General features: G+C 38.5%; 1 protein-coding gene across 1 annotated transcript in view; it reads right to left on the bottom strand.

Moving 5' to 3' along the window:
• Positions 1–24,578, bottom strand: part of LOC122797632 (integrator complex subunit 8-like) — a 1,436,218-nt gene that overhangs the window by 589,882 nt on the left and 821,758 nt on the right. The window contains exon 13 of the mRNA XM_044066176.1: positions 20,441–20,474. Coding sequence (XP_043922111.1) covers positions 20,441–20,474 — 34 coding nt within the window. The remainder of the gene's footprint in view (positions 1–20,440; positions 20,475–24,578) is intronic.

Here is a 24,578-nt window from a genome sequence, read left to right as displayed (position 1 = left end):
AGATATATATACATACATATATATATATATATATATATATATATATATATATATATATATATAGGTTCATAGGTTCATACTAGGCTATAGGCTATCTGCCCGAGGGCATTTACAAGCCTAGCCATAGTTTTGTGGCTTACGCCACCCCTTAGTTTGGAGAAACTATGCCCATTATTTAGCCGTGCCTCTGTCGAGCAGTGACACTGAGGTAACCCCTGGGGTGCATCTGCGATCTCCCATCCATTGGTCAAGATTCCTCTTGAACAAGGCCAGCGAGGTGCTCTGCCTCACATAAACCGGGATTTTGTTCCACAGCATAGGGAGTCTTTGGGTGATGAATCTATCCCTCCAGCACGTCCTATTAATAACCGTGTCGAGGTTTAAGTCACTCGCCCTTGTGGCTCTGAGGGATCTAGATTTTTTGAGATGAAGCATGTTCATCAAATCTGGGTTTGACATGGCCTTGTATGTTAGGCATAGGTCACCTCTGAGTAAGCCGCAACTGAATATAACTGGAGTTCTTTCAGTCGTGCAGCATAAGACAGATTTTGAGACCCTTTATCCTTTTGGTGAGGAACTTTGTGGCCTCTCCAGCTGCTGCAAGTGTCGGGTCAGGTACATTCGAATGGGGCATTGTACTCGATCATTGGTCTGATGAGTGATGAGTATAGGGAGACTATGACTTCCCTTGATCTAGATGTGAATCCCTTCATGATAAGGTGGGCAATGTAGAAGGTCTTCCTAACTACTTTAGCAATATGAGTGTCGAATGAAAGGCTACTGTCAACCTGGGTTCCCAGGTCCCTAATAACTTCTTCTGTGTTCAGGGGATTGCCACCTATATGGTAGCTAGGGGTAACCTTATTTTTCCCGAAGGGGATGACTATGCATTTTTTGGCATTTAACTTGAGGCCATGGCTCTGGCACCAGTTTTCCGTTTCTGTGAGACCCTTCTGAAGGATATCTGTCTCGGATGTGTTCTCAACTACGGCACCCAGTTTGCAGTCATCTGCGAACTTTGTCAGCCATAACCCTCCTGTGTTTGCTTGTACTTCAGAAAAGTAGATGCCAAACAAGAGTGGGCCCAGGACTGAGCCCTGTGGGACACCACTTGTGACAGGCTTAGAGTCTGACATGGCGCCAGCAACTCTGACCCTGTGGGTTCTGTCACTCAGCCAGTTTGCAACCCATCTTGTAATGTATGGGTTTACATTTAAGTTGATGAGTTTTTCAATGATACCCGAGTGGGGTATTGTATCGAAAGCCTTCGCCAGGTCTAGGTAGGCTGTATGGACTGCCTACGCCTCGTCAATGGCCTTGGTGACTGTTTCAAAGAAGTCAACCAAGTTTAAAAGGCATGATCTGCCTTTGACAAAGCCAAACTGGGTTGGATCCAAAGTCTGCAAATTCCCTATGTCTTTATTTATGAGATCCATTATGATCCTTTCCATGGCTTTGCAGATCAGGCTTGTCAAGCTAATGGGACGGTAATTTCCAGGGTCGGTGGAGGCACCGCCTTTGTGGAGTGGGACCACAGTCTGTCGCCACTCCCTGGGCAATATCCGGAGGTGAGACTAAGATTAAACAGCTGTCCTAACTGTGGGTTTAATTCCTCATTGAGTTCATGGAGCACACAGCCGGGGACACCATCAGGTCCCATGGATGCTGTGTTCTTTGCCTTGGAGAGAGCATTTCTCACCTGGGCATTGGAGATGTTTGGGGGGCTACAATCATTTGGTATAGATATCTCTTCTTTAGGCGGGGAGAAGTTTGCACTGAACCTGTCAGCCAGTATGTTGGCAATGTCTGTAGGATCAGTACTCTTCACATCATTTTGAACTAATTCTGAGCATATCTGGGAATTTCCTCCTAGGTTTCTGACATAGCTAAAGAATGCTTTATGGTTGTCTTTAGAGTCCTTAGCTATTTTTTTCTCAAAATTAGCTTTGGATGATTTTATGAGAGCTCTTAGCTTTTTACTTATAGCGATCAGCGGTGTCTTACCTTTTAAGGATTTTGCTCTATCTTGTAGTAGCTTTCTCCTTTTATTGTAGAGTTTGTTTATGGCTGGGGTCCACCAGACTGGACGCTTGCCTTTGGTACAAAGAGTCTTTGTTTTGCTTGGGATTGCCTGATCCATGTGTGTGTGTGCGTGTGTGTGTGTACGTACCCATGCATATACACATGATTAATTACTTTGGTCATACTGTTGAATGACTGTGTTGTCTGCTATGTTTGTGATAACATCAGAGTTAGGTATAACTGCTGTGGCTTAGTGGTAAATCACATTGATTGTGATGTGTAGGGTCCTGGCATTGAGCCTGGCCGAGGCGGTTTATTGTCTTGCTGGGCAGAACAAGGGCTGTTGGACAAAGGGCGAGTACAACACTTTTCAGCAGTGGTTTTCCGTTTAACCGTCATTTCCCATCACGCAAACACCTTCTGCATTCTTACTGTGATACGTCACCCCAGTTCACATTTCAATGGCATTATATCGTTATACAGCATAAAATTAGAAAGATATGCTCGTATATGGATTATACATCATAAATGGGTGTGCTGCAGTCGAACTGGCAAAGTCTGCTTGATAGGCGGATGCTCTAACCACTACACTATTGCTGTGCTGCTTCATTTGCATGTATACCCATGGTTCATAGTTACCAGAACAAACACAGCAAAACATCACTAACACAGCAGTCATCCATTCTCTGGTCGGAAATAAACCACACCACTACACATGTGCCACTCCCTACTGCTCTAGACACGTCCCGTATGTTGGCTCACTCCAAGTATATTCAGACGTCCCAAGCTTATAGTCCAGGGACATACGTTCATATAATGGTCAGGATGTTCAATTAATCTTCCAGTTTTCAGCTTGTCCGAATGGTGACTGGGACTGCTCTGTACCTGTTTGAAAGTCAGACTTATCACGTGGACAAAGTTAGTTCCACTGTTAGCATCCTACCTGTGGTTGGAGATGCAGGAGGTTTGCTCACCTCTGGGCAGCTTGATATGACAGCACTAAATACTACGGGGGATTCCGCTGCTATTTCCCTTCACATTCGTTAGGGCTGCTTTATTGTGACCATGTTCATTCTTCATGGATATATATATATATATATATATATATATATATATATATATATATATATATATATATATCTGTACATACACATGCATATACACCTACATGCTTATTTACATTTCCCATACTGTTGAATGACCGCCACTTACCGTTGCGCATACCCGCTTACATCTGCTTTGAAGTGCCTTAATCACCCTATATTCAACTGCCATTATTCCGGCCATCATATAAAATTAGCAGCCCTTGCATGGCTTGGACCCGGAAACAGGAACACCATAGTCACTGGTTTTACCACTAAACCATCCGTGATACATTCTGTATGGATGGTAATTAGGATATATGACTTTACTACAGGCATTCCACAGTACTGGCAACAAATGTGACAGTCAGTTGGTGTACATATGTATAGTACATGTTACTGTTCATATGTTTCTGAGAGGCATATGTATACAGTTGCAAGTATACATATTTATGAATAGGACACATACCTGGCAACTACTTATATGCATGTGTGTGTGATGTGTAGCTATGCGAACATAAGTATGTACATTTATAGATATATGACTACATATCTGGAGTTATACATGGTCATGTATATGAACAACTGCATACGGGAGGTACCTGTACCGTTTGTATACAGGGGTTGTGTGCATCATTACGACGAGGAACCTGTACGGGGTATACAATGTGTGGACATGTACTACTTGGAAGATGGCTATGGGGAAGCTTCATGTGAACATGTGAAAGGTATATATTCCAGATAATGCATGTGGGGAGACGTGCATCATGGTCAGGTGTTTAATCCCGGGTCTTAGGTTCTGCAGGACCGGGTGGAGGCTGAGCAGGGTTGTGGACAAGTACTGCTAATCTGTCTTGTGCCCGGATGTCAACTGGGGTGGACATCGTGTTATGCCACAAAGGCTAATCTTGAGAACAGACACTTATCCCATGAGGGATGTCCAAAAATTGTGGACGACAAACCCCATTCTTCTGGCTATTTGAAAATGTGGTAGGGTTATGCATGCATGGGATACCTAGTTTGCAAGCCTGAGGCTGCCTAGGGTGTGACTGCCTAACAGATGTGGGTAGGGGGCACTATGTGCAGATATGGCTGCGCCAAGCTAGCAGCCCGAGTATGGGTGGTTTTGGTGGACGTTCAGCAAGGGGTGGTGGTGTGCTGTGGAGGGTATGATGGATATTCAATTATGTATCCAGGTGTGTTGGGGATGGATGGCCCAGTTCAGGCCAGACCATTATGTTGGTGTGTGCCAGTATTGTTTCTGTACACGTGTATCGCACATTTTAATGTTCATATGTCTGTGGGATTGTGTTCTGCAGTATGGCCTGTCAGGGTGTATTGCGGATGTGAATGTATATTCTTTGGTTTCCTTTCTGATTCACCCACTGCTCCCTCGTACACCTCCAGTTCACCTATTGTACATCTGACCCAGTCTCCCCTTGGCAAATTATTACATTACCCCCCCCATTCCACAAACACACCATCCATCCCTTCTCTGGTTGATGACCCATGGCACAGACAGCAGTACACACTGCGTACTCTACATATCTCCGGTACCAATATGGTTGTGAGGACAACCCTACCATATTTGATCTTCCCCGTGCTGTACTTCACATGCACATAGGTACACACAAATACTTATCTTTCATGACATGGTAGGTAGACCCAGGTAATACCCATTCATCTTTGGGACGTCCAGACAAGGACGACTTAAACCACAAATGGACAGATATTGAGCGAATGCTCTGACCATTGGTAGGGTTGCCACCTTTTCAAATGGCCAAAGTGTGACATTTTCGGGACACGCATCAGATTTTACAGGCTGACATATACCCACAAAGGATATAACTTTACTTTTTTGCCTAAATAAAAGCTTATTTTTGTAGCAGTTTAGTTGCTTATTCTGTTTCTTGTAACATTTAGGTATTTTAGATACAGAAATAACTATTTTATGCAACTATTACATAAAATATTGGACATAATTATGTCCTACAATCGCAGGACATTTGCCATTTTTAATATTTTTGGTAAGGATACAACTGCCCAGAGAGGGACTGTCCCTCACAAAGTGGGACAGGTGGTAACCCTAACCATTGGGCTAGGCTTAGTCAGCAGCGCACAAACACACTGCGTTTCTTTTCCACTGGTATAACAATCAACACTACAATGAAATACAGGCACGGGGTTTTAAAAGGTATTTGTTCGAGGGACAGGGGTTCAATATTCAGCTACGTGCCTTTGTGTTTACTTTTTACTTTTGTGTTCGCGGAACTGCCTTGTATGCTTTGCATACATTTTAGTATCCACGGACACTGACAGGAGTGATTACTATTAGAGGAGGCTGTACTTGTCAGCATTTTAGGTTGCGCGTCTGCAGCCATGTTAACTCCTCCATGCAGCGCTTAGACATGCCCCCTGCACTCACGCATGTTTCCTGTGCACGTGGACGTTGTGGCAGCACGCCTTCATTAATATGCATATGGTGCTGCTGTGCCATCTCTAAACTGCACGGTCGGCGCAAGGCTATCGCTGTCCTTTCAGCGAGCTTCATGAATCCCTGGGCAAGTCTTCACCATTCACAAATCTCTGCTTGGTTAAATAAAAAGCACTGTGAGATACCAAAAGGAGAAGGAATCCTGTAAGACAGCATTTCATTCAGCAGTACCTTACTGCAAAATGAAGGCTGCCTAAAGTGGACAGCTAGGGCATACTGCTTAACAAAAATTAAGTGCCACGCTTCAAGTTTCTACCACACAGATGGTAGCAATGCATTACCTTAAGCTGGAAAGACAGCTAGTTTATTGAACTCATACCTCATTTGACAAAGGTTTTATTATTTTATTTTTATTTATTTATTAGCAGTTCTTGACCAGGAAAGCCTGATTGGGTAGAATACCCTTTTTAAGCGAAAACCACTGGAGAAAAGCTCTACTAAAAAAAGAAACGCAATACAAAGGTTTATGTATGTATTCACACTGTTGTTCCTCTGGTAACATCAAACCCTCTCTTGCCTATTTTATTTAGTAAAGTGATATTTGCTTTTGTACACACTAAACTATGAAATACTATGCAAAACAAAAACAAAGCATAAAAAAGAACACTATAAAATCAGAATCATCCCACTCTATTACATTTTCCTCTCTAGTTATTTGTTCCTAATACTTAGGTTCCTTTGCTGTTTTATCCAGTAAATTCAAGGCCTCTCTCGCCTATTTTATTTAGTAAGGTAATATTTGGTTTTGAAAAACTTCTATATATGGGCTAGGCTTGTAAAGGGTCCAGGGCCATTAACCTAGTACACACCTATGAACAAAAAAATCACTGCAGTAGAATACTGTAAAATCAAAATCATAATATTATTATTATAACGTCATGGATGACAATTGAAACATTAAGTTATACAAAATAATCTACAGAAAATAGTTTTACAGCATTTTTCTGAAGAAGTAGGCTAAAAGAGATGAAGACAGGAATGCAAATTAGGCATCTGAAAAATGATACCTCAATGCAAGAATTTGTAAGCCATTTTTTTCTATGACTAGAGGTGATTGGCTTTATAATCCCACAGGATAAGCTAGCCAGGAAAGCTATTTTATGATCGCCATTTTAAGCCTTAAAAGGTCGGTGTCCCTTGCAATTTCATACTGAAAGGATCTCTCACATTTAGTGTTAACAATTTTTATCCAACGAACACAGTAAATAACAATGAATTGTATTAATTTGTGAAAAAGAACTTTTATACAGTAACACATTCTGAACATTCCTTGAGCTTTCTAGTTGAAGATGATAGTGTTTCACATTTCACCCATATGTTCTACATTATTAGAGGCATTGTTCCACACTTTGCAGATGAAAGGCTGAGAGCTATGATCACACTTAGAACATTTAATAAACCCATTTTAATGATATAAAAATCATATGCAATCATTGGGAGACAAAATATGTTAAAGGCCATAAAATACTGTTTCAAAAGTAAACATGAAAGGAGAAATGGGAATATAAATGAACAAAATAATGCAAATGCATACTTTTATAGATAACTTCACAGTGCTACCTCATCTGCTAAGCAAAAAAAGGAGGAATTCCCTCCCAAACTGCACAACATACACACTAACGTCTCTCAATTAAATTCCAACCAACTCAAAGAAACAGAGAAGAAACTCTGACTCTGAAATCCTACCCTCTGGATTTCATGCTCTCAGACGTGAGCGCTTAAATAGAAAAGGCAGCGACGCTGCCTTAATCTATTCCAATCTTCTCACCTTAATTCCTTTATCAAATCCTATTCCTCAATTCGCTAATGCAGAACTAACAGTAGGTCTACTAAGAATGAATAATCACAAAACCCTCTGTATTATCGCCCTTTATATCCCACCCGGAAATAACATCTCAACCCTCGAAGACATACTCCTATGGGCCTCAGCTGAAATTAACCATGAAACTTACATTCTAGACGATGTAAACATAGTCTGTAATAAAATCAAGAGCCCCACACCCTCCTTATCTATTAACCTCTTTAACTTTACTCAAGTAACCCACTCCATCACCAGACCCAATAAAAAAATCCCCCAGGATCCACTCTTGACTGGATCATAGTCTCCTATCCAAATAAATACCAACTCTGGCACCATCCCTGACACTATTAGCGACCACCTCCCAGCTTTCATTTACCATGCAACCACCTCCCCCTCTGCCTCAGCATCAATATATTCACACTCGCAACCTTAGTAAATCTGACCCCAAAACTTTCTCCAACTATCTCAAACAAATGAATTGGAACATTCTAAAAACCCTTCTACTTGACAAAGCCATAGACCACTTTAATTCTAACTTCCTAGATGCTCTAAACTCACTAGCTCCACCAAGAACAAAAAGAATAAAAACCATATCTGCCCCTTGGCTAACTAAAGAAACAAAACAAATTATGCATCAAAGAGACAAATCCTGGAAGCTTTACCAAAAGAATAAACTCACCGAAACCCTTCTCCAATACACACAGCTTCATAACTTTGTTAAAAAAACAAATCATCAAAGACAAAAAAATCTTACTACACTAAGCTCCACTCCAACCATACTAAATACCCTAGACTATTCTGGAACTCAATAAACTCACTTCTCAACGCAGGCTCCAAAAATAACCCCTGTCCTGACCGAAGTAAATCTGACCTTGAATTAGCCTCACTATTTAACTCATTCTTCTTAGAGTCAATATCCGACCTAAGACGTTTTCCAATAAATCCCCCCCCCATGTTTGAGCTCAAACCTGTTCCCACTAGCTACATAAAAAGACTTCTATCCAAACTTAAACCTTGCTCCAATGCACCTGATAACATCACTCATTCTTCCTCAAGTCTGCTGCCGATGGTATAGCACTCCCAATCAGTATCCTAATTAATAGATCCATAAAGGAATCCTGTGTTCCCAAACTTTGGCGTTCTGCCTTCATTCTTCCTCTCCACAAGGGAGGCAAAAACACTAACATCTCAAACTTCCACCATACAGCTCTTCACTCTCCAATTTCTAACAATCCTAGAAAAATGCATCCACCTCCAACTAATGCCTTTTCTGACTCAGAACCAGCTTCTTACTCCAACCCAACATGGCTTCTGACGAGGGCATAGCACCATAACAGCTCTACTCTCCTTCTGAGAAACTGTCAACCAAGCCGCGATTCTGGGAACTTAGTATCTACAGTTTTCCTAGATCTCTAAAGCATTCAAAACTGTTTCCCACAAGCATCTTCTGAGTCATCTCTTAAACCTAAATCACTCCCAAAACACTCTATCCTGGTTCTCAAGTTATCTGTAAGACAGATTTCAGGCTGTGAAATGGAAAAAAAGGCACGTCGCCTTTCTTATCCACCCCTACCGACGTACCACAGGGATCCATCCTTGGACCAATGCTGTTTAATATCTTTATCAATAATTTTCACTCTGCTATTCCAAATGTTAAAGTCATTCAATATGCAGACGACTCAACTTTAGTCTGCTCTGCCTCTAACCTCCCTGAGCTTCTAAGACCCAGACTGCCTTCTCAACTACTGAAATCTAGATACACCAAAATCACCTTTCTCTCAATGCAAACAAATCTAAAATACTACTATTCCCACTGTCAAAATCCTTCTCTTATGATAAAAGTTCCTTCCAAGTTCTCAGCCAAAATAACTCTCCTATTGATGTTGTTCTCTTCACCAAACTACTCGGCGTAACTATAGATGAACAACTCAAGTTCGACATCCACATTCAGCAAAATATAAAGAAAACCCACCAAAAACTGGGTATGCTATACAGGAACAACTGCTTCCTCTCCTCCTCTACTAAGCATACTCTGGCCTCTACTTACCTCCTTCCCTCCCTATTGTACGGTGCCCCTCTACTAACCAACCTATCCTACTCCATCACTTCCAAACTCGAAAAATGTTATAACAAAATTTCCAAATTTGCCACTAAAGCCAAATATTCCACTCATCACTGTGTTACTCTCCAATCTCTAAATTGGTTAGAACTCTGAAATTACCTTGACTACCTCCAACTTACCACAACACACAGGCTAATATTTAATCCAACCAAATGCCCCATACTGACAAACACCCTTTCCCCTTATACCCCCAAATAGAACTCTCAGATCCGAACACCAAAATTTAATTACTGTCCACAAACTTAAACGTCCTGCTGGACAACTTCTCCTCTCTTTCTTCTTAGGCAAAAATGGAATTCTCTCCCTTCCGCACTCAGGACAATGTCAAACACAGACTTCAAAACTCAGCTTTACACCTACCCTCCAAATGGAAATGTAACTACATTCTCCCTACCTAGATCTCTTATAAGTAAAATCCTTTGGTTATCCTCCTGAGTTCCTAAGCTCCTTATAGTTGGCTATAGCCTTCTATAGCTAATTCCCAAATGATCTGTTGCACTATGTAAATACTGTAAATAGCCTTCGCCTCACTGTGTGAATATTTCATCAAATCGACTCTGTACTTTATAATCCATATGATATTTTTGCTATGGGCATAATTGCTCATGCTTGGTATTGAATTTGATATGTATTTGTACTTGTAACTTTTATTTTACTTGGCTGTTATCTTTACTGTAATCTGCATTCTGGAGCTTTTCTCCCCAGGCCTCCACTGAAAATGGGCTCTCTGGGCCCAGTGGACTTCCCTAGTAATCAAACTGGAAATAAATACAATTATGAGAACTGAATGCATCACTCAGAAAAATTCTAACGTTTGGTTTTGATTTTGCAAACCCAAGATAGCAAATTCCTTTTTAAACATCTCTGCTAAATTATCAATTCAAGTACAGGCAAACATATATTAACAGAAAATTAAAATAAACCACATTATCATTTTTCCATTTGCATAGATCATACATCCCATATTTTTTCTGTCTTTACAACCATCAGTCCATCATTTGCTCATTTCCTGCTTTCCCTTAAAACTCGCTCCACCTCCTTCTCCTGAACATTATTTTGCAAGTATTGTTCTCACAAGTTCCATTTATTTTTATGTAGTGTGCTCCTTCCCTTTTCTAAAGATCTCACTTTTACATTTGGTTTAGACTGATTTCCTTTTTCTAGTAATTGCTTTTTTTGGCAGCCAACAGGATTAAACTTAACAAGGCATTACTATGTCTAGGCAATTCAGATTCTGTGTCCTAACTCAAAAGAATCATTTCCTTAGTTACAGCCATTTGTTCACCCAATATTTTTGACAGCGTATTCTGCAGGAAATTTTTAAAATCTGCCAAGTAATTACACTCCCAAAACACATACTCCCATTTACCTATTTCTTCCCTATCACGTCTCCAACATTTGCTATCTAGCTAAGTAAATTTTTTTAAGTCTGCTTGGCGTATAAAATAGCTATGTAAACACTTCCAATAAAAATCTTAAACTTTTTGAACTTTGTTGCATGCTTGTGAGCCATGCATATGTCCTCCTATTATTCCCATGTATATTGCTTTTCCAGTATCACTTCACAATCTTTTCTAACCACCTCATTGATTCTTACAGTTATCATGCAATATTTTATATGTTCAACTAATTATCCCTTTTTAACAGCAGCTTCAGTTCTAGACTCGACTAAAAACTGTATCAGAGCAGGTCTTTGCATTTGTAATTCCCTTATCCCTTTTTCTTTACCTATATTCTGACATCAGTCCCTGGTAGGGAAGACAATCTCTAACCTGCAATCCAAACTTCTGTTTGGTCTCATCCCACTCTATTACCTTTTCCTCTCTAATTATTTATCAATACTTCGGTTCCTTTGCCTGTTTCCCCAGTAAATTCAAGCTCCCTCTTGCTTATTACGTACCTCCTACTTGCAGTCATTCCTATTGGCAAAATCTCTTTCCTCCATTCTTTTGTTGGCTTAGTTCTTAGAATATTTCCTACAACTTTATGAATATAACTTTCTGTATGATTGTTGTTATTCTCCTTAAGGATCGGCATCAAATATCTGACTCTCTCCTTATTTCTTGAACTCCCAGCCCCCATTTCATCACAGATACTTTGAATTATAAATTTCTGCTTGTGTTATGTATATGAACTTTAACAGTGTAGTTGTAAAATATCCATACAAATCCATTAATCCTAAACCACTTTGTTCCACTGGGAACATTAACTTAAGCCACTTAAAGGAAACTTCCACCCTAGAACTAAAAAAAAATAAACAGTTTTTTCACTCTATCTTTGTAACACCTCAAAATCACTCTAAGTGCTTTATTTGTAATTTTTCCTGTTTTCTAAACATAGCTACCAATGGGGCTTCAACATGATCATGTACTCCCTCAAGCCTTTCTCTTTCCCATAATACTTTGTATGACTCAAGCCAGACATAAGGAAGTAACTTTAAATTCCCATGCCACTGACATACAATGGTATTTGTGAGGGTCACTGTTATTTTCTTTACCTTCTGGAAAAGGACTGCTTTTTTTCTGTCTTTAATCACCCTCATTTATGTTTGGTTCAAACCTTGTTTTACACTATACTTAGAAGTTATCCAGCCACAGCCAGAAAAGTAACTAAATTGTAGGCCTTTGTTCAGGGTTTTCTTTTGTAGTCTGAGGAATTTATTCTGCAAGGGTCTCTCAGTGTAGTGACAGTTTTAACACCTCTGCAACAGTGTGGGGGGAAGAGACTCTCAATTCCTCGAACTGCAAAAGAAAACACTGAACAAAGACCTGCAATTTAGTTTTCTGCCTTATCAGACAGGAACCTTCCTACCTTAATTCATGCCTTCGATCCTTCGCAGATACTCCCAATTAATTCTAATATTGTTTCAGGGAATGCAAATGCTTCCATTGCCCTTCATAAAATCCCAGCCTACTTGGTCAAATGTTTTCTCTGCATTAAGACACAGCAACAGTATTTTCTTACATTCTGCTAAGACACAGAAAGGAATCTCTGATCCTACATGGTACTGAAAGTCAAGGCACCAAAATTCTGATTTACTCTGAAGACAGACCCCACAGATGGTCAACCAATCTGGACTCTACCAGTGCTTACACAGGGGCCAACAAGGAAGTAGACAGAGCTAACATAGCATTAGTATGGAGTCTATATGTAGATGTACCTCATGGGATAACACCAGATCAATCTTTATCTGGGTTTGAAGGAGGGCATCCATCATCTTGAGTCAAACTTTGCCATAACATGGCTCCTAGGGAAAGAAGTAGACATAGCAGATAGAATGGATCTAAATAGTGAGGCCCAGGGGAGATTAACCTATCTACAAAAATAACAATAGTGGTCCAAAAAACATCTTTAATTCAGAACTGACACCTTGAGTTATAAGAACTCTTCAAAAGGTTAAAATGACTATTTTCACAGAAAATATATACATACATTTCTCTTAGAACAAGTGAATAATTACTCATTAAGCACCAATAATTACACTGAATTAAATCAAGTCAAATCAAGTCCAAAAAAACTTCCACAGCAGTTCAGTATTTAAACCAGAGGGTTGCAAAGTATTAAACTGTAAAATATACATAACTTCAGGCCTATCTAAAACAGAATTAACAGGGTTTTCAGTCCATTCCACTTTATGCTGAGCTTATTTCATAACAAAATACTTTAAAACTTTAATATTACCCTCAAGTTTGCACTACAAATAGTCCTGCAATGGAGTTACCCAAATTTTTGTTTTGGCAATCTTTTAAATATTCTAATATTCTAACCTTAACCTCTCTAGTTGTTCTTCCAATATAAAACAAATTACATGAACAGAATAATGCATATGCTATCATAGATGATTTACAGGTATAACTTACCTTATAAAATCGCCTCAGTCAGGTTGTGTCCCTTTTCTATCATATGATAACACCTTACAGTTACCACATCATCTAGTACCAAAAGATTTTTTTTTATTTTGAATAAATTGCCTACACATGCATATCTCAAAAGTACTGAATCTTGTATGCACTAATTTTACTTTCAAACTAGAATCTACCCTATAAGATACTGATGGTAACTTGGGTGAGTGCTTACCTAGTACTCGATCCACCTTTAAAATATTCCAACATTTTTTAATAACTCTAAAAATCTGTTCAAAAATAGCCATACAAGTAGTAACAAAATACACATCTTCAACTAAATGTTCTCTTTTTCCCAAACCAGAAAATTAGTCTATTTTTGTTATATTCTTGATGAGCATTTAAAGTCATAAAATAATTCATGATTGTGTCTCCCTTGTAACCACGTTCCTCAAATTTCCCTGAAGAACAATTGGAAAGGATCACCTATCTCAGCAGCTCTAATAAATTCACCTTTTGGGAAGTGTCTTAAGAGTATGTGGAGTGTGACAACTCCCACAAAGGATAGAATTAGTTGAGGTTGCCTTATGATGTACAGAAATAATAATTCTGTTAACAAACTTCAACTGAACATCCAAAAAAATTAATTTCTTTCCCATTTATATTTTCCACTAATTTGATCCCCCATGTTGTAAGAATTTATGGATTTGATGAAATTTAAAATCTCAATTTCATCTCTTGTTTACTATAAAAAGCTAATTTATGAAACATAAATAGAAATTTATACATATTTATAATTTATAGTTTGCCCTTTTTAAGTGGTAATAGTTATGAATTTTTTACATGTTTAGTAGCAGAAATGAATGCACTGATATATTTTTATATTTTTGTATTTGCTGCTTTAAATGTTAAATGAACTAATTGATATGTGATGATGATTGGCTCTTTTGAATGTACTTACTACATGCCTTAGTACTTAAACAGTCTATTTTAAGCAAACATTGTGATCTGATGAAGCTATTATATAGCGAAAGCGCTTATCCATTGTTTTATTAATAAATTTGTTTGGCTTTGAATATAAGATTTGATCCTTGCTTTGCTCTTGTGCTACGTTTTTATTATATATTTATAATAATATTCAGAAGCACAGATGATTTTTTTGCTCATGAGGGGGCAAAACTAGCCCCCATTGTAGTACCCTGTTTTTGTATACAAAATGAACCATCAAAAATAAATAATTGATTAATTGATTAATAAAACTTAAGCTGTATACAAGTCATGTGATTTTATGACATCAGGTTCTGATGAAGTCCTTGAGGGGAAGAAAGCGCTCAACTTGTTTTACTAATAAATAGTTTGAACACACTCTTGACCTGGACAGCGTGTGGTTCTTCATGGTTATTGGTACTTCACTGCATGGACTGCACACAAAGGTGGTTATATTGCAAAGAATAACTTATTCCAGTTAGCACTTAGTTGGGTAACTATATTAAATTCTTACAATTTACTAGCTCTGAATTTTTACAATTAGATGAAATAATTTGAAGATATTTAATTTGTGTATTATCCTACTTAATATTACTACATATTTTAATAAATCTACTTTTTTATTAATTAAAAGACTGTTTTGTTATGATTAAAAAAACTGAAATCTCTTCAAAGACACACAATGAATGTACTATATATTTTAATAATGATTTTATATCATCTATGGTTAGTAAAACATCATTAGCAAAAAGTTGCATTATGGAGCTATAGGTATCATCGATTGAAAACCCCTTTATATTATTATTTGATCGAATATAGTTTGCAAATGTTTCAACAATTAGGGCAAATAATAAATGGGGCAGTGGGCAATCTTGTTTAGTTCCTTTCAAATTTTTAAATGAACTAAAAAGAAAGGTGCCTAATTGTTATAACATTTCGTTATTAAATTTATAAAATCCAGAGAAAATTATATTCTTTAAGTACTTTATATAAAGCCAATTCACAGAATCAAAAGCTTTATCTATATCAAAACTTATAATTGAAAGTTCTCTTTTGATCTTATTAGAAAACACAATTAAAATAATTAAACCTAATAATATTATCTTGGACTCTTCTATTTAATATAAAAGAAGTTTGAGCTTCATTAATTATTCCCGGTAGGATAGAATTAATTATTTTCATTAGAATAGACAAATATGTTATAAACAACATTTAAAAGTAATGTAGGACAACAAGAGGAACATAGATTTGGATCTTTGTCTTGTTTTAATATTGGCATTATTATATCATCTAATCTTGGAGCTTTAAGATTTTTAATTTGATCTTTTAATCCATTAATTGATGTTGAATTATCAATTCTAATTGTTGTTCTTTAAGTAACTCAGTAGTTATATTATCTTTCAAAAAGTTATCAGCTAAACTACCATTATCTATAATATTACCATTACTATTAATATGTTCACCCTTAAATCTAATTACAATTTCCTTTACAGTACTGACAGTCCCCTTTTCAGATTGTTTTATTCAAAATACACATTCAAATTCTATACATTTTTATTTCTTTATGACTGCTAATAAATTAGTGACAGCAATCATATATCTTATCAAATCGGTCTCTCCTAATTTCTTAGCTAATCTTGCAAATCATAAACAATAGGTGTTACAATTTTTCATGTTGCCGTTTGTCTTTTTGGCTTTTCCCGGTTAGGGGTCGCCACAGTGGAACTCCGGTCCGCTAATGATTGGCAGTAGATTTTTATGGTGCCGAGTTGCCAGCCCGATGCCCAACCTTCAGCGAAGGCATGCCCATTCACGCATGTCATTCGGAGGCCACTCGATCACGGGGAGGACATGCAGACTACACACAGAAGGCATTCCAGCCGAGAATCGAACAGGAGAACCTCTTGCTGTGAGGCAACAACGCTACCGCTGTACCACAGCGGCTTTCTCAACAAAATCTGCAATTACCTTATTCAAAAACTGCTTTTTCAAGCATTACTTACAACATAAATCACTGTATCCCTTCAGATGATGGAAACCCCATGTTTAAACAAGACTCAGCACTGTATTAGTTTTCAACAAAATGATCAAGGAAGACAATTAAATCAGCGACTGCTTAACAGTGGAAAAAGTTCTAATGTCCTCTGCTGAATTTGCCATTTTTATATATTTCCACAACATAACATAGTGAAATCACATTATAACTAGAATTTCTCTAGTTCAATTCAATATGCAGGAAACTAGGCAGAACCACTTGAGTAAAAATATTTACAAGACTCGCACAAAACACTTCCAGCAAATATGTTATGCTTCCCCTCTGTGGGTGGTCACAGTTTAATACATTACTTCTCTGGCCACAGCAGAATCTGTTCTTCTCAATTTGCTTAATGAAAAAGCAGAGATCAATTAAATTCTGCACTCCATATATAGCACTGTCAACAGGTGTGAATATATCCCTTTCAGTCTCTGAATGCCAAGCCTTGTGCCAATGCCCTACTCAATCCTGATGCTGTAAAGAGTACTCTCTTACTTGTCTACACATCAAGAACATTCTGGAATTATAGATAAACTCACTAAACTAGGTATAAATCCCTATGTCACAAGATGGGTTGCCAACTGGCTTACTGAAAGAACCCACACTGTGAAAGTAGCAGACTCCAAATCAGACTTCAGACCAGTGACAAGTGGAGTACCACAGGGTTCAGTTCTGGGTCCTCTCCTGTTTGGTATCTACTTCTCTGAAGTACAGGCTAACACAGAAGGTCTTTGGCTAACTAAATTTGCAGATGACTGCAAACTAGGACCCATAATTGAAACTCCTAACGATGTGGACATCCTACAAAAGGGCCTCACTGAGACAGATACCTGGTGTCAAAGACATGGTCTCAAGCTCAATGCCAAAAAGTGCATTGTCATCCCCTTTGGTAAAAATTCTGTACCCATGAACTACCACATAGGCGGTAGTCTACTTAACACTGAAAGTGTGATAAGAGACCTTGGGACACAGGTGGACAGTAGTTTCACCTTTGATAATCACATCGCCAAAGTGGTCAGGAAATCCTTCTACATGATACACCTCATCACAAAAGGTTTCTCATCCAGAAAAAAAGAGGTCATTGTTCCCCTCTACTCATCACTCATTAGACCCATTATAGAGTACAATGCCCCTTTTGGTATGTACCTCACAAGACATCTACAACAACTGGAAAGGCCGCAAAAATACCTCACAAAGAAGATTACTGGCCTCAAACAGATGCCTTACGCAGAAAGTCTCAAAAAACTCCAGCTTTACTCCGTCGCATATCGCCTACTCAGAGGCGATCTCTGCCTAACATACAAAGCTATGTCAAACCCACAGCTGTTGGACATGCTCCACGTAAAGAAATCCCTCCGATCTACACGCTCTAGGGACCTAAACCTTGTCACCACAATAAACAGAACATGCTGGAGGGATAGCTTCCTGTCCCAGAGACTTCCCATACTCTGGAACAGACTACCTACCTATGTCAAACAGAGCTCCTCATTAGCACTCTTCAAGAAAAACCTTGATGATTGGATGGGTAATAGGAAATTCACCCCGGGGATCACTTCTGTGGTTCTGCTTGACAGGGGCACAGGCAAATAATTTTCTTGGGTGGGGAAAGCCAGGGTACATTTTTGGCTAGGCTTGTATAGGCCCTAGGGCCAATAGCCTAGTAACCTACCTATGAACCTATGAACTCTCAATAACTGCCATTTTCATGAAGGAGGCCAATACAATTTTTCATAATTTACTTATTATACTAATTTCCATTTTATATCACTATAGACTTAGGTGGGCGGCCAACGTGGTGGTGTGGTTTAGCGCACCCCCCCTCAGCAAGAGGTTCTCCGGTTCGATATGCTTGGGGGTGCCTTCTGTGCGGAGTCTGCATGTCCTCCTGTTCCTCTCCGTGGTTCCCCCCCTCCCGTGCTCCTCCCCCCCATCATCCCACATGCAATTGACATGACACTCTAATGGATTGTGTGTGGTGGTGGTGTGGTGGGTGTGCCTGTGGTGGTGTCTGTGGAGTGGCCGGCAACCTGTGGCTGCAAATGCTGTGCAATCAATGCGGACAAGGCTGTGGCTTGACAAGGTACGGAAAAAGCCGAAAGAAGAAGAAGAAGAAGAAGATCACTATAGACTTAGGTGTTAATTACTACAATTCCTAACAGATCAACATATACTGATGATTCTCTACCAACATTCAACTAATACTTCCCTGCTTATTTAGTACTTATTATTTTAACATATAGTAGAAACCAAATAGAGATGTACCTCCTCTAAAAATCACCAAACGTATACTAGTTTGAACTTAGTATAAACGTTTCATTTTTGATGAGTTTAAAAACATATTTAGTCACAGTTAATAAATGTATTTCAAAATTCAGTACAATTAGAAATTAATTTCTTGTTAAAAAACAGAAAGAAATGTTTTCAACAGCATATAAGCATTGGCAAATGTAAGTAATGAAATAAAAAGTTATTTCCCTTCAGCAAGTCTCGATATCCTTCAGCATTATAAATGAAACAGTCACTCAAAGTACAGCACCACAAATGCATTACTTCTAACAAACAAATCAACCTTTGAAAAATTACCTCTTTTAGTACAATACAGAAGTAGTTGTTCCAAAAGATGATTAATTCCCTATAAAGCTCATTTCAAAACAAGTTCTATCTTCACTTCCTTTTTATAAGTCATCTTTCTAATGTGCTTTCTCTGGTCACATTCTACTAAAATCCATAGAGACTCAAATGAGCAATTAACAGATTCTGTTTATGTACAAAACAGTGACAGAGTAAATTAGAAATTAACACCAACACTCTAGCCACTACATTGGGACCAGGAGAACACCATTCCTTGTGTCAAACTCTGTGAGGATGATCAAAAACAATTACAGAAGTGTTCTTGTAGAATTAGCATCCTCTATGTTCATGTCTCACTTGGTCATGCAGGAATGTTCCTTATACTTCCGTGCTTTATATGTCTCTGGGTTTCTGAACCTCAGCCCTGGAAGCATCTTGTCTACTTCCAATTTCCCTAGGCACAAGGCCCTTCAAAACTAACTTGTTTGTGTGATACTTAATAGACTCTTGTCAAATGATTTGCAAATATGTTATTCTACTGGTAAATATTCCATTTCTAAACACTCCAAACAGTGCACATGGTGACCTGCAAGAAGGATATTCTGCCTACACAGTTTACATTTTATAAAACCTGACTGAAAATTCCATGGAAATCTCTAATAACAAGAGCCTGAAAAATAATCTAACACGATAAACAGCACCAACCCAACAAACTAACATATATACAAATGCTAGCAAATTGTTTTTTGACTACTGACAAAATATTTACAAGCAGGAAAATCATTGATAAAAAGCAAAGACAAAAAAGGGTGGAACTACTGTGGCCCAAGCAAGGAGAGAGAAGGAAAACAATAACTCTTACATTTTAAGCCAAAAAATGCAATATGACCTGAAATGTACAAAATAAACATGTAGGCAGAAATTCTGCAGCACGATACAAGAACAACGGGAAAAACAGAAGAATAACGCAAGATTGGAGACCTGGGAAAGGCAGTTCTAGCTGTGAGCAAGAGAGATCTGGAGCACAAAAGGAAGCACAGAAATTATATGCTCAGGAGGAGGAGCTGTAAGTCTGACAAAATTTTGGAGGTAATCTGAACGGACCCTTTGGTTTACTTGAAGAAAAGAACTCCAGTCCCTGACCACAAACCCTCTCCAATATCAGTCAAGATGAGCGTCTTCAAATAATGCTTTTTCCTTTCCAGTAGCAGTTTTCTTAGTCAATGATTAAACAGAAGTACCATGATAAATCTAGGAAAGTGCTAGTATGTAAGGCGAGAGAAAGTACAAGTGCCAAATAACACTGGAGATGCACAATCACATAAATAATGCAGCAAGTTGCAACTTACCCGTAACTTTGTGATGAAGGTTTAATGCAGCAGGTTACAACTTACCCGTAACTTCTTGATGAAGGTATAATGCAGCAAGTTACAATTTACCCATAACTTTTTGATGAAGGTATAATGCAGCAAGTTACAACTTACCCGTAGCTTTTTGATGAAGGATAATAATTCACTCCTAAACAAACAAAGACACTTTTATTATGCACTACAAACAGCGCTGATAACATTTACTAAAATTTACAGCATTGGTTCTGAAAATATTTTGGAATCTGCATGACTTTTTAAAAAATGCAATATGCACACAAACATTAATTCCTGAGTTTAATAAAACTTGGTTATCACCCTGAACAAATACATTAAAATTATGCAATAACAGCATCCCTGTTAACTACTAAATGTAAATTCATGTACAACAGCTATTCAAAATAATTTAAATATAATGTAGATATAAATTCATATACAACAGTTACTAAAAAAATCTGACTATGGATAGACACAGCATTCTGTATATTCATGCCTCAGCTACAGATCCAGGCTGGTAACATTTTTATACTGGAAGTGTTGCCAGGGATGTATAAAGTTGACCATACGGTTCAGGTCATGTATTTAGCTATGGTTCTCCCCCTCCACTCCAGCAATGCTTATGTCATGATGCATCTCATCCCTGTTTGAAACCATCCATGTGAACAAGAGGTCACCTCCACTGGAAAAAAAAACATCTTCATCAAGTATATTCAGGTTAATACTGAATCTATGCCCATCATATCTCAATGAGTGACCCCTCTCCAACCTTATTAGTCTTTGCTATGACAAATCCCCTCACAATTAAAAAAAAAACATGGCATCAGTCTTACTGATTTCTTTGGTTCTTAAATGATACATCAGCTATGCATTTTAACTGAAATTTTTTATCTTATCATTTGTTAACCTAGAATGTCGGTTGGTCCATAAACAAAGATAACTATAATGTATACGGACTATTTTCAGTACAGACAATCAACCAGTATGTTTCCTGGGAGGTGGGAGAAAACTGAAGTACCATAACAAATACAGAGAATATGGAAACTCCACATAGTGAGTGACCAGCAGTCAGAAATGAACCCTAGATCTTAGAGTGATAAGGCAGATATATTACCGCTGACACACTGTGTCTGTGTACATCTATCAAATGCAGCTGATATTCATCCTCACTCAGAGTCTGCAAAGAAGATGGTCAGTTGTATTAAGTACTTGTCTTGTGTCTTTCTGCTTTTCCCGGTTAGGGGTCGCTGCAGCGGAACTCCGGTCCGCTAATGATTGGCAGTAGATTTTTACGTGCCAAGTTGCCAGCCCTGATGCACAACCTTCAACGAAGGTACGCCCATTCATGCAGTCTCCACAAAGAAGAAGCTCTAGCTGAGAATCGAATACGACAACGTCGTACTGTGAGGCGACAACGCTACCGCAGCACCACCAATTAAGTACTACTGATGAAAAAAGAACCTCAAGGAGTGCTCGTTAGTGAAAAAAATTCATCCGTACAATTTAAGAATTAGTTTTCAAAAAAAAAAAAACATTTTCATTATGAAAGGCCAGTGCAAGAAGGTTTGCACATTAAAGCTTGTAGCTCTGAAACCTCCCTAGCACATTAAAGCTTGTAGCTCTGAAACCTCCCTAGCAGATGAGACTGCTAAAATAAAGCATTTTTTTAAGAAAGATATTTTAGTTCTGCAAATTCAGACCAACTTAAATTAACATTTCCAACATAAAATTCAAATCCAAACTGGGACAAATATGTCTCTTTGGTGGTTTCAGATGTTTGGTCACTTTTAGGAAGGCCTGTACCACTGGCTGTGCTGTAATCTGAGGGAGAGTAAACAAATAAAAATAAACAGGTACTACAGTTACATGAAATTTGAGTAAAAGAGCTAGGAATCAGAAAGAAAATGTAAATAGTCTAGTAATTTTGGAATGGGATAATAAAAGCAAATAAAACAAATCCTTTCCACTTCTGGATGCAAGGTTTTCAAACATCAGATCAACTGGATTCTTTCAGGATTTGGAAGACCTGGTATATTGTTAGAAATCAAAATTCTGTCCTCTGTGCTGACAGATCTGGAGTTTTTTTAAGAATGACATGTAAGACCCTGTCTTCCTGCTGTTTAAGCAAATATTTCTGAAGAGAGAATGACCATAGCTGGCAGCAGATCAAATTTATTAGAAAAGAGTACCACGGCTGTCTTGGCCAAAAAAGAGCGGTCAGTATTCAGTTGGTTTGGTCCTCTTTTGTCTTGAAATGTGGTTTCTGAATCACAGGAAAAGGATGGAAGATATACATTGTGGTAGGAGTCCATAGAGCCCATCTGAAGGAGAAAATATCCGATATCTACCCTGTTTTGTGATGAATGCCTGAACAAAAGTTTTTTTTTTTTGTTCAGGCCTGTTGCAGTAGCTCCCACCTTTGGACAATCTTCTTACAGGTTTGAAGGTTCATACTAGGCAGGAGCCCTTGGTAACCATACAGAGAGCCTAGCTATGCAATGCAGAGAGTTTAGTGCATAGATTTTTCACCCAACTCAGTGACGGCCACACTACTACTACCCTGCAGTGAACTTGTAGGTAACTATCCAAAATATGAAGGGAGAACTTGAAAAAGGCCAATGTGTTTCACTGTTTGAGATACAAGGGGAGCTTGTTCCACAGGGAGGGGATTCTTGGGGTGAGCAAGCTTAAGAAATGTTAAGAATTTTGTTTTAATTTATGAGCTAACATTATCTTTCTAGTCAGGACCTCCACCAGTTGGGTCCTGCAGGCCTGCCACATGCACTGCTCTGCAAAAAATGCAGCTTAAAGCTCTAAGGCCTTATTTCAACTTTAGACTATCTCCTAGCACTGTAGGATTTGGTTCCTTCTTGTTCACTTACCACATGACTGTATCTATCCAGGTCTGTCATAGTCCCTGAAAAAAAACTGTACTGCTTTAGTCTCTTTTAGGCTGATGTGAAGAGAATTATCTTGCATCCAGCTGTGCAGTACTACTCGCATGTTAATACTGAATATCTGATAAGGGAAAAGGGTACTTTTCTGTTAACGGGGCAGCAGCCGTGCCACGAAATATAAACTGAAAAGTAATGCAAATGTTATCCTAATTACATGCTGACATTGTCAACACATGGTTGTTCTAGTGGCTCTGGGAAGCCATATGTCGGTTTGGATTTAGCAAGCTAGTAATGCAACTTAGGGTTTAGTCTCATCGCTGGTAAATACGGTTTAAAGCAAAGAGAGACCAATTTGCGTTCCGTTCAAACACTGTTGAAACAAGAACCCAGCTGTCTCCTTCGATGTACGGAGGGGCTCAAGGGTACCTTTTTTTATAGTCAGCAAACAGTGGTTTCCCACCCATTAACACTAAACCCAGTCAAAATTATCCCCCCAACAGCCATTGTCAGGTTGGCTGTAATTCTTCATTACAATAAGAGGGTGAATTCGGTTTCACACTACAAATGTAAAATAAGCCAAGGCTGAAGTGGAAGGACCGATGAATCCAAACCCCTCTGCTCTTTCTCAATGTACTATTTTAAAATAACTGCCTGTTGCTACCTTAATGCTTACTCTAGAATCTCTGCTTCTCTCTTTTCCTAGTTACCTCCATTAGCATACTGCAGCTGCTGCATAACAGTGTCTACAGGATTGCAGTTTGGATACCACTCTCTCAACAAAAACTGTTTTCTCCCAGCAATTAAACAGAGTAGGTTACACATATAAAAACATTTGTTAAGCTTACTCTTACAGTGCTGTGTAACTAAGCGAGTCACTATTTTGGCTAGCCATAGGGCTCTTTTCTACTTGAGTGTTTACCTCCTTCCCCTGTAACTAAAGTACACTGACTCTTACATTAGTGTCTCTAACCCTAATGTTTACAGGTATACCTTGTACCTTTCTGGCTTTCTACACAAACATAGATTTCCTGTATCAAAGTTTTACTTGTCTGACACTGAACAAGTAACCCTTGAAAAAATCCTCAAAAAAGTGTATACCGTTGGTCTGTCTTTCCTGCTAAACATAAATAACATTAAGTGCCGAGTGCAGGTTTTAGGCCCTTACATTAAACTTACCTCTGGTGTGGTGTCTTCAGTCAATCAAGGTCCCCCTCTAATCACTCCTACTGCCTTCTCTCTTCCCCACCCCCATTTTTCCTCAAACAGGTTAAACTGCTACAACAGTAATTTCACCCTGCACTCCCTCACGGCCTAGAAAATTATACCCTGCAGCTATTAATTTATCCTGCAAGTATATAACC

Source organism: Protopterus annectens, chromosome 3.part1 (assembly GCF_019279795.1).
Source record: "Protopterus annectens isolate FY-2018-M chromosome 3.part1, PAN1.0, whole genome shotgun sequence".
NCBI lineage: Eukaryota > Metazoa > Chordata > Ceratodontiformes > Protopteridae > Protopterus > Protopterus annectens.
This window is presented reverse-complemented; position numbering and strand designations above follow the sequence as displayed.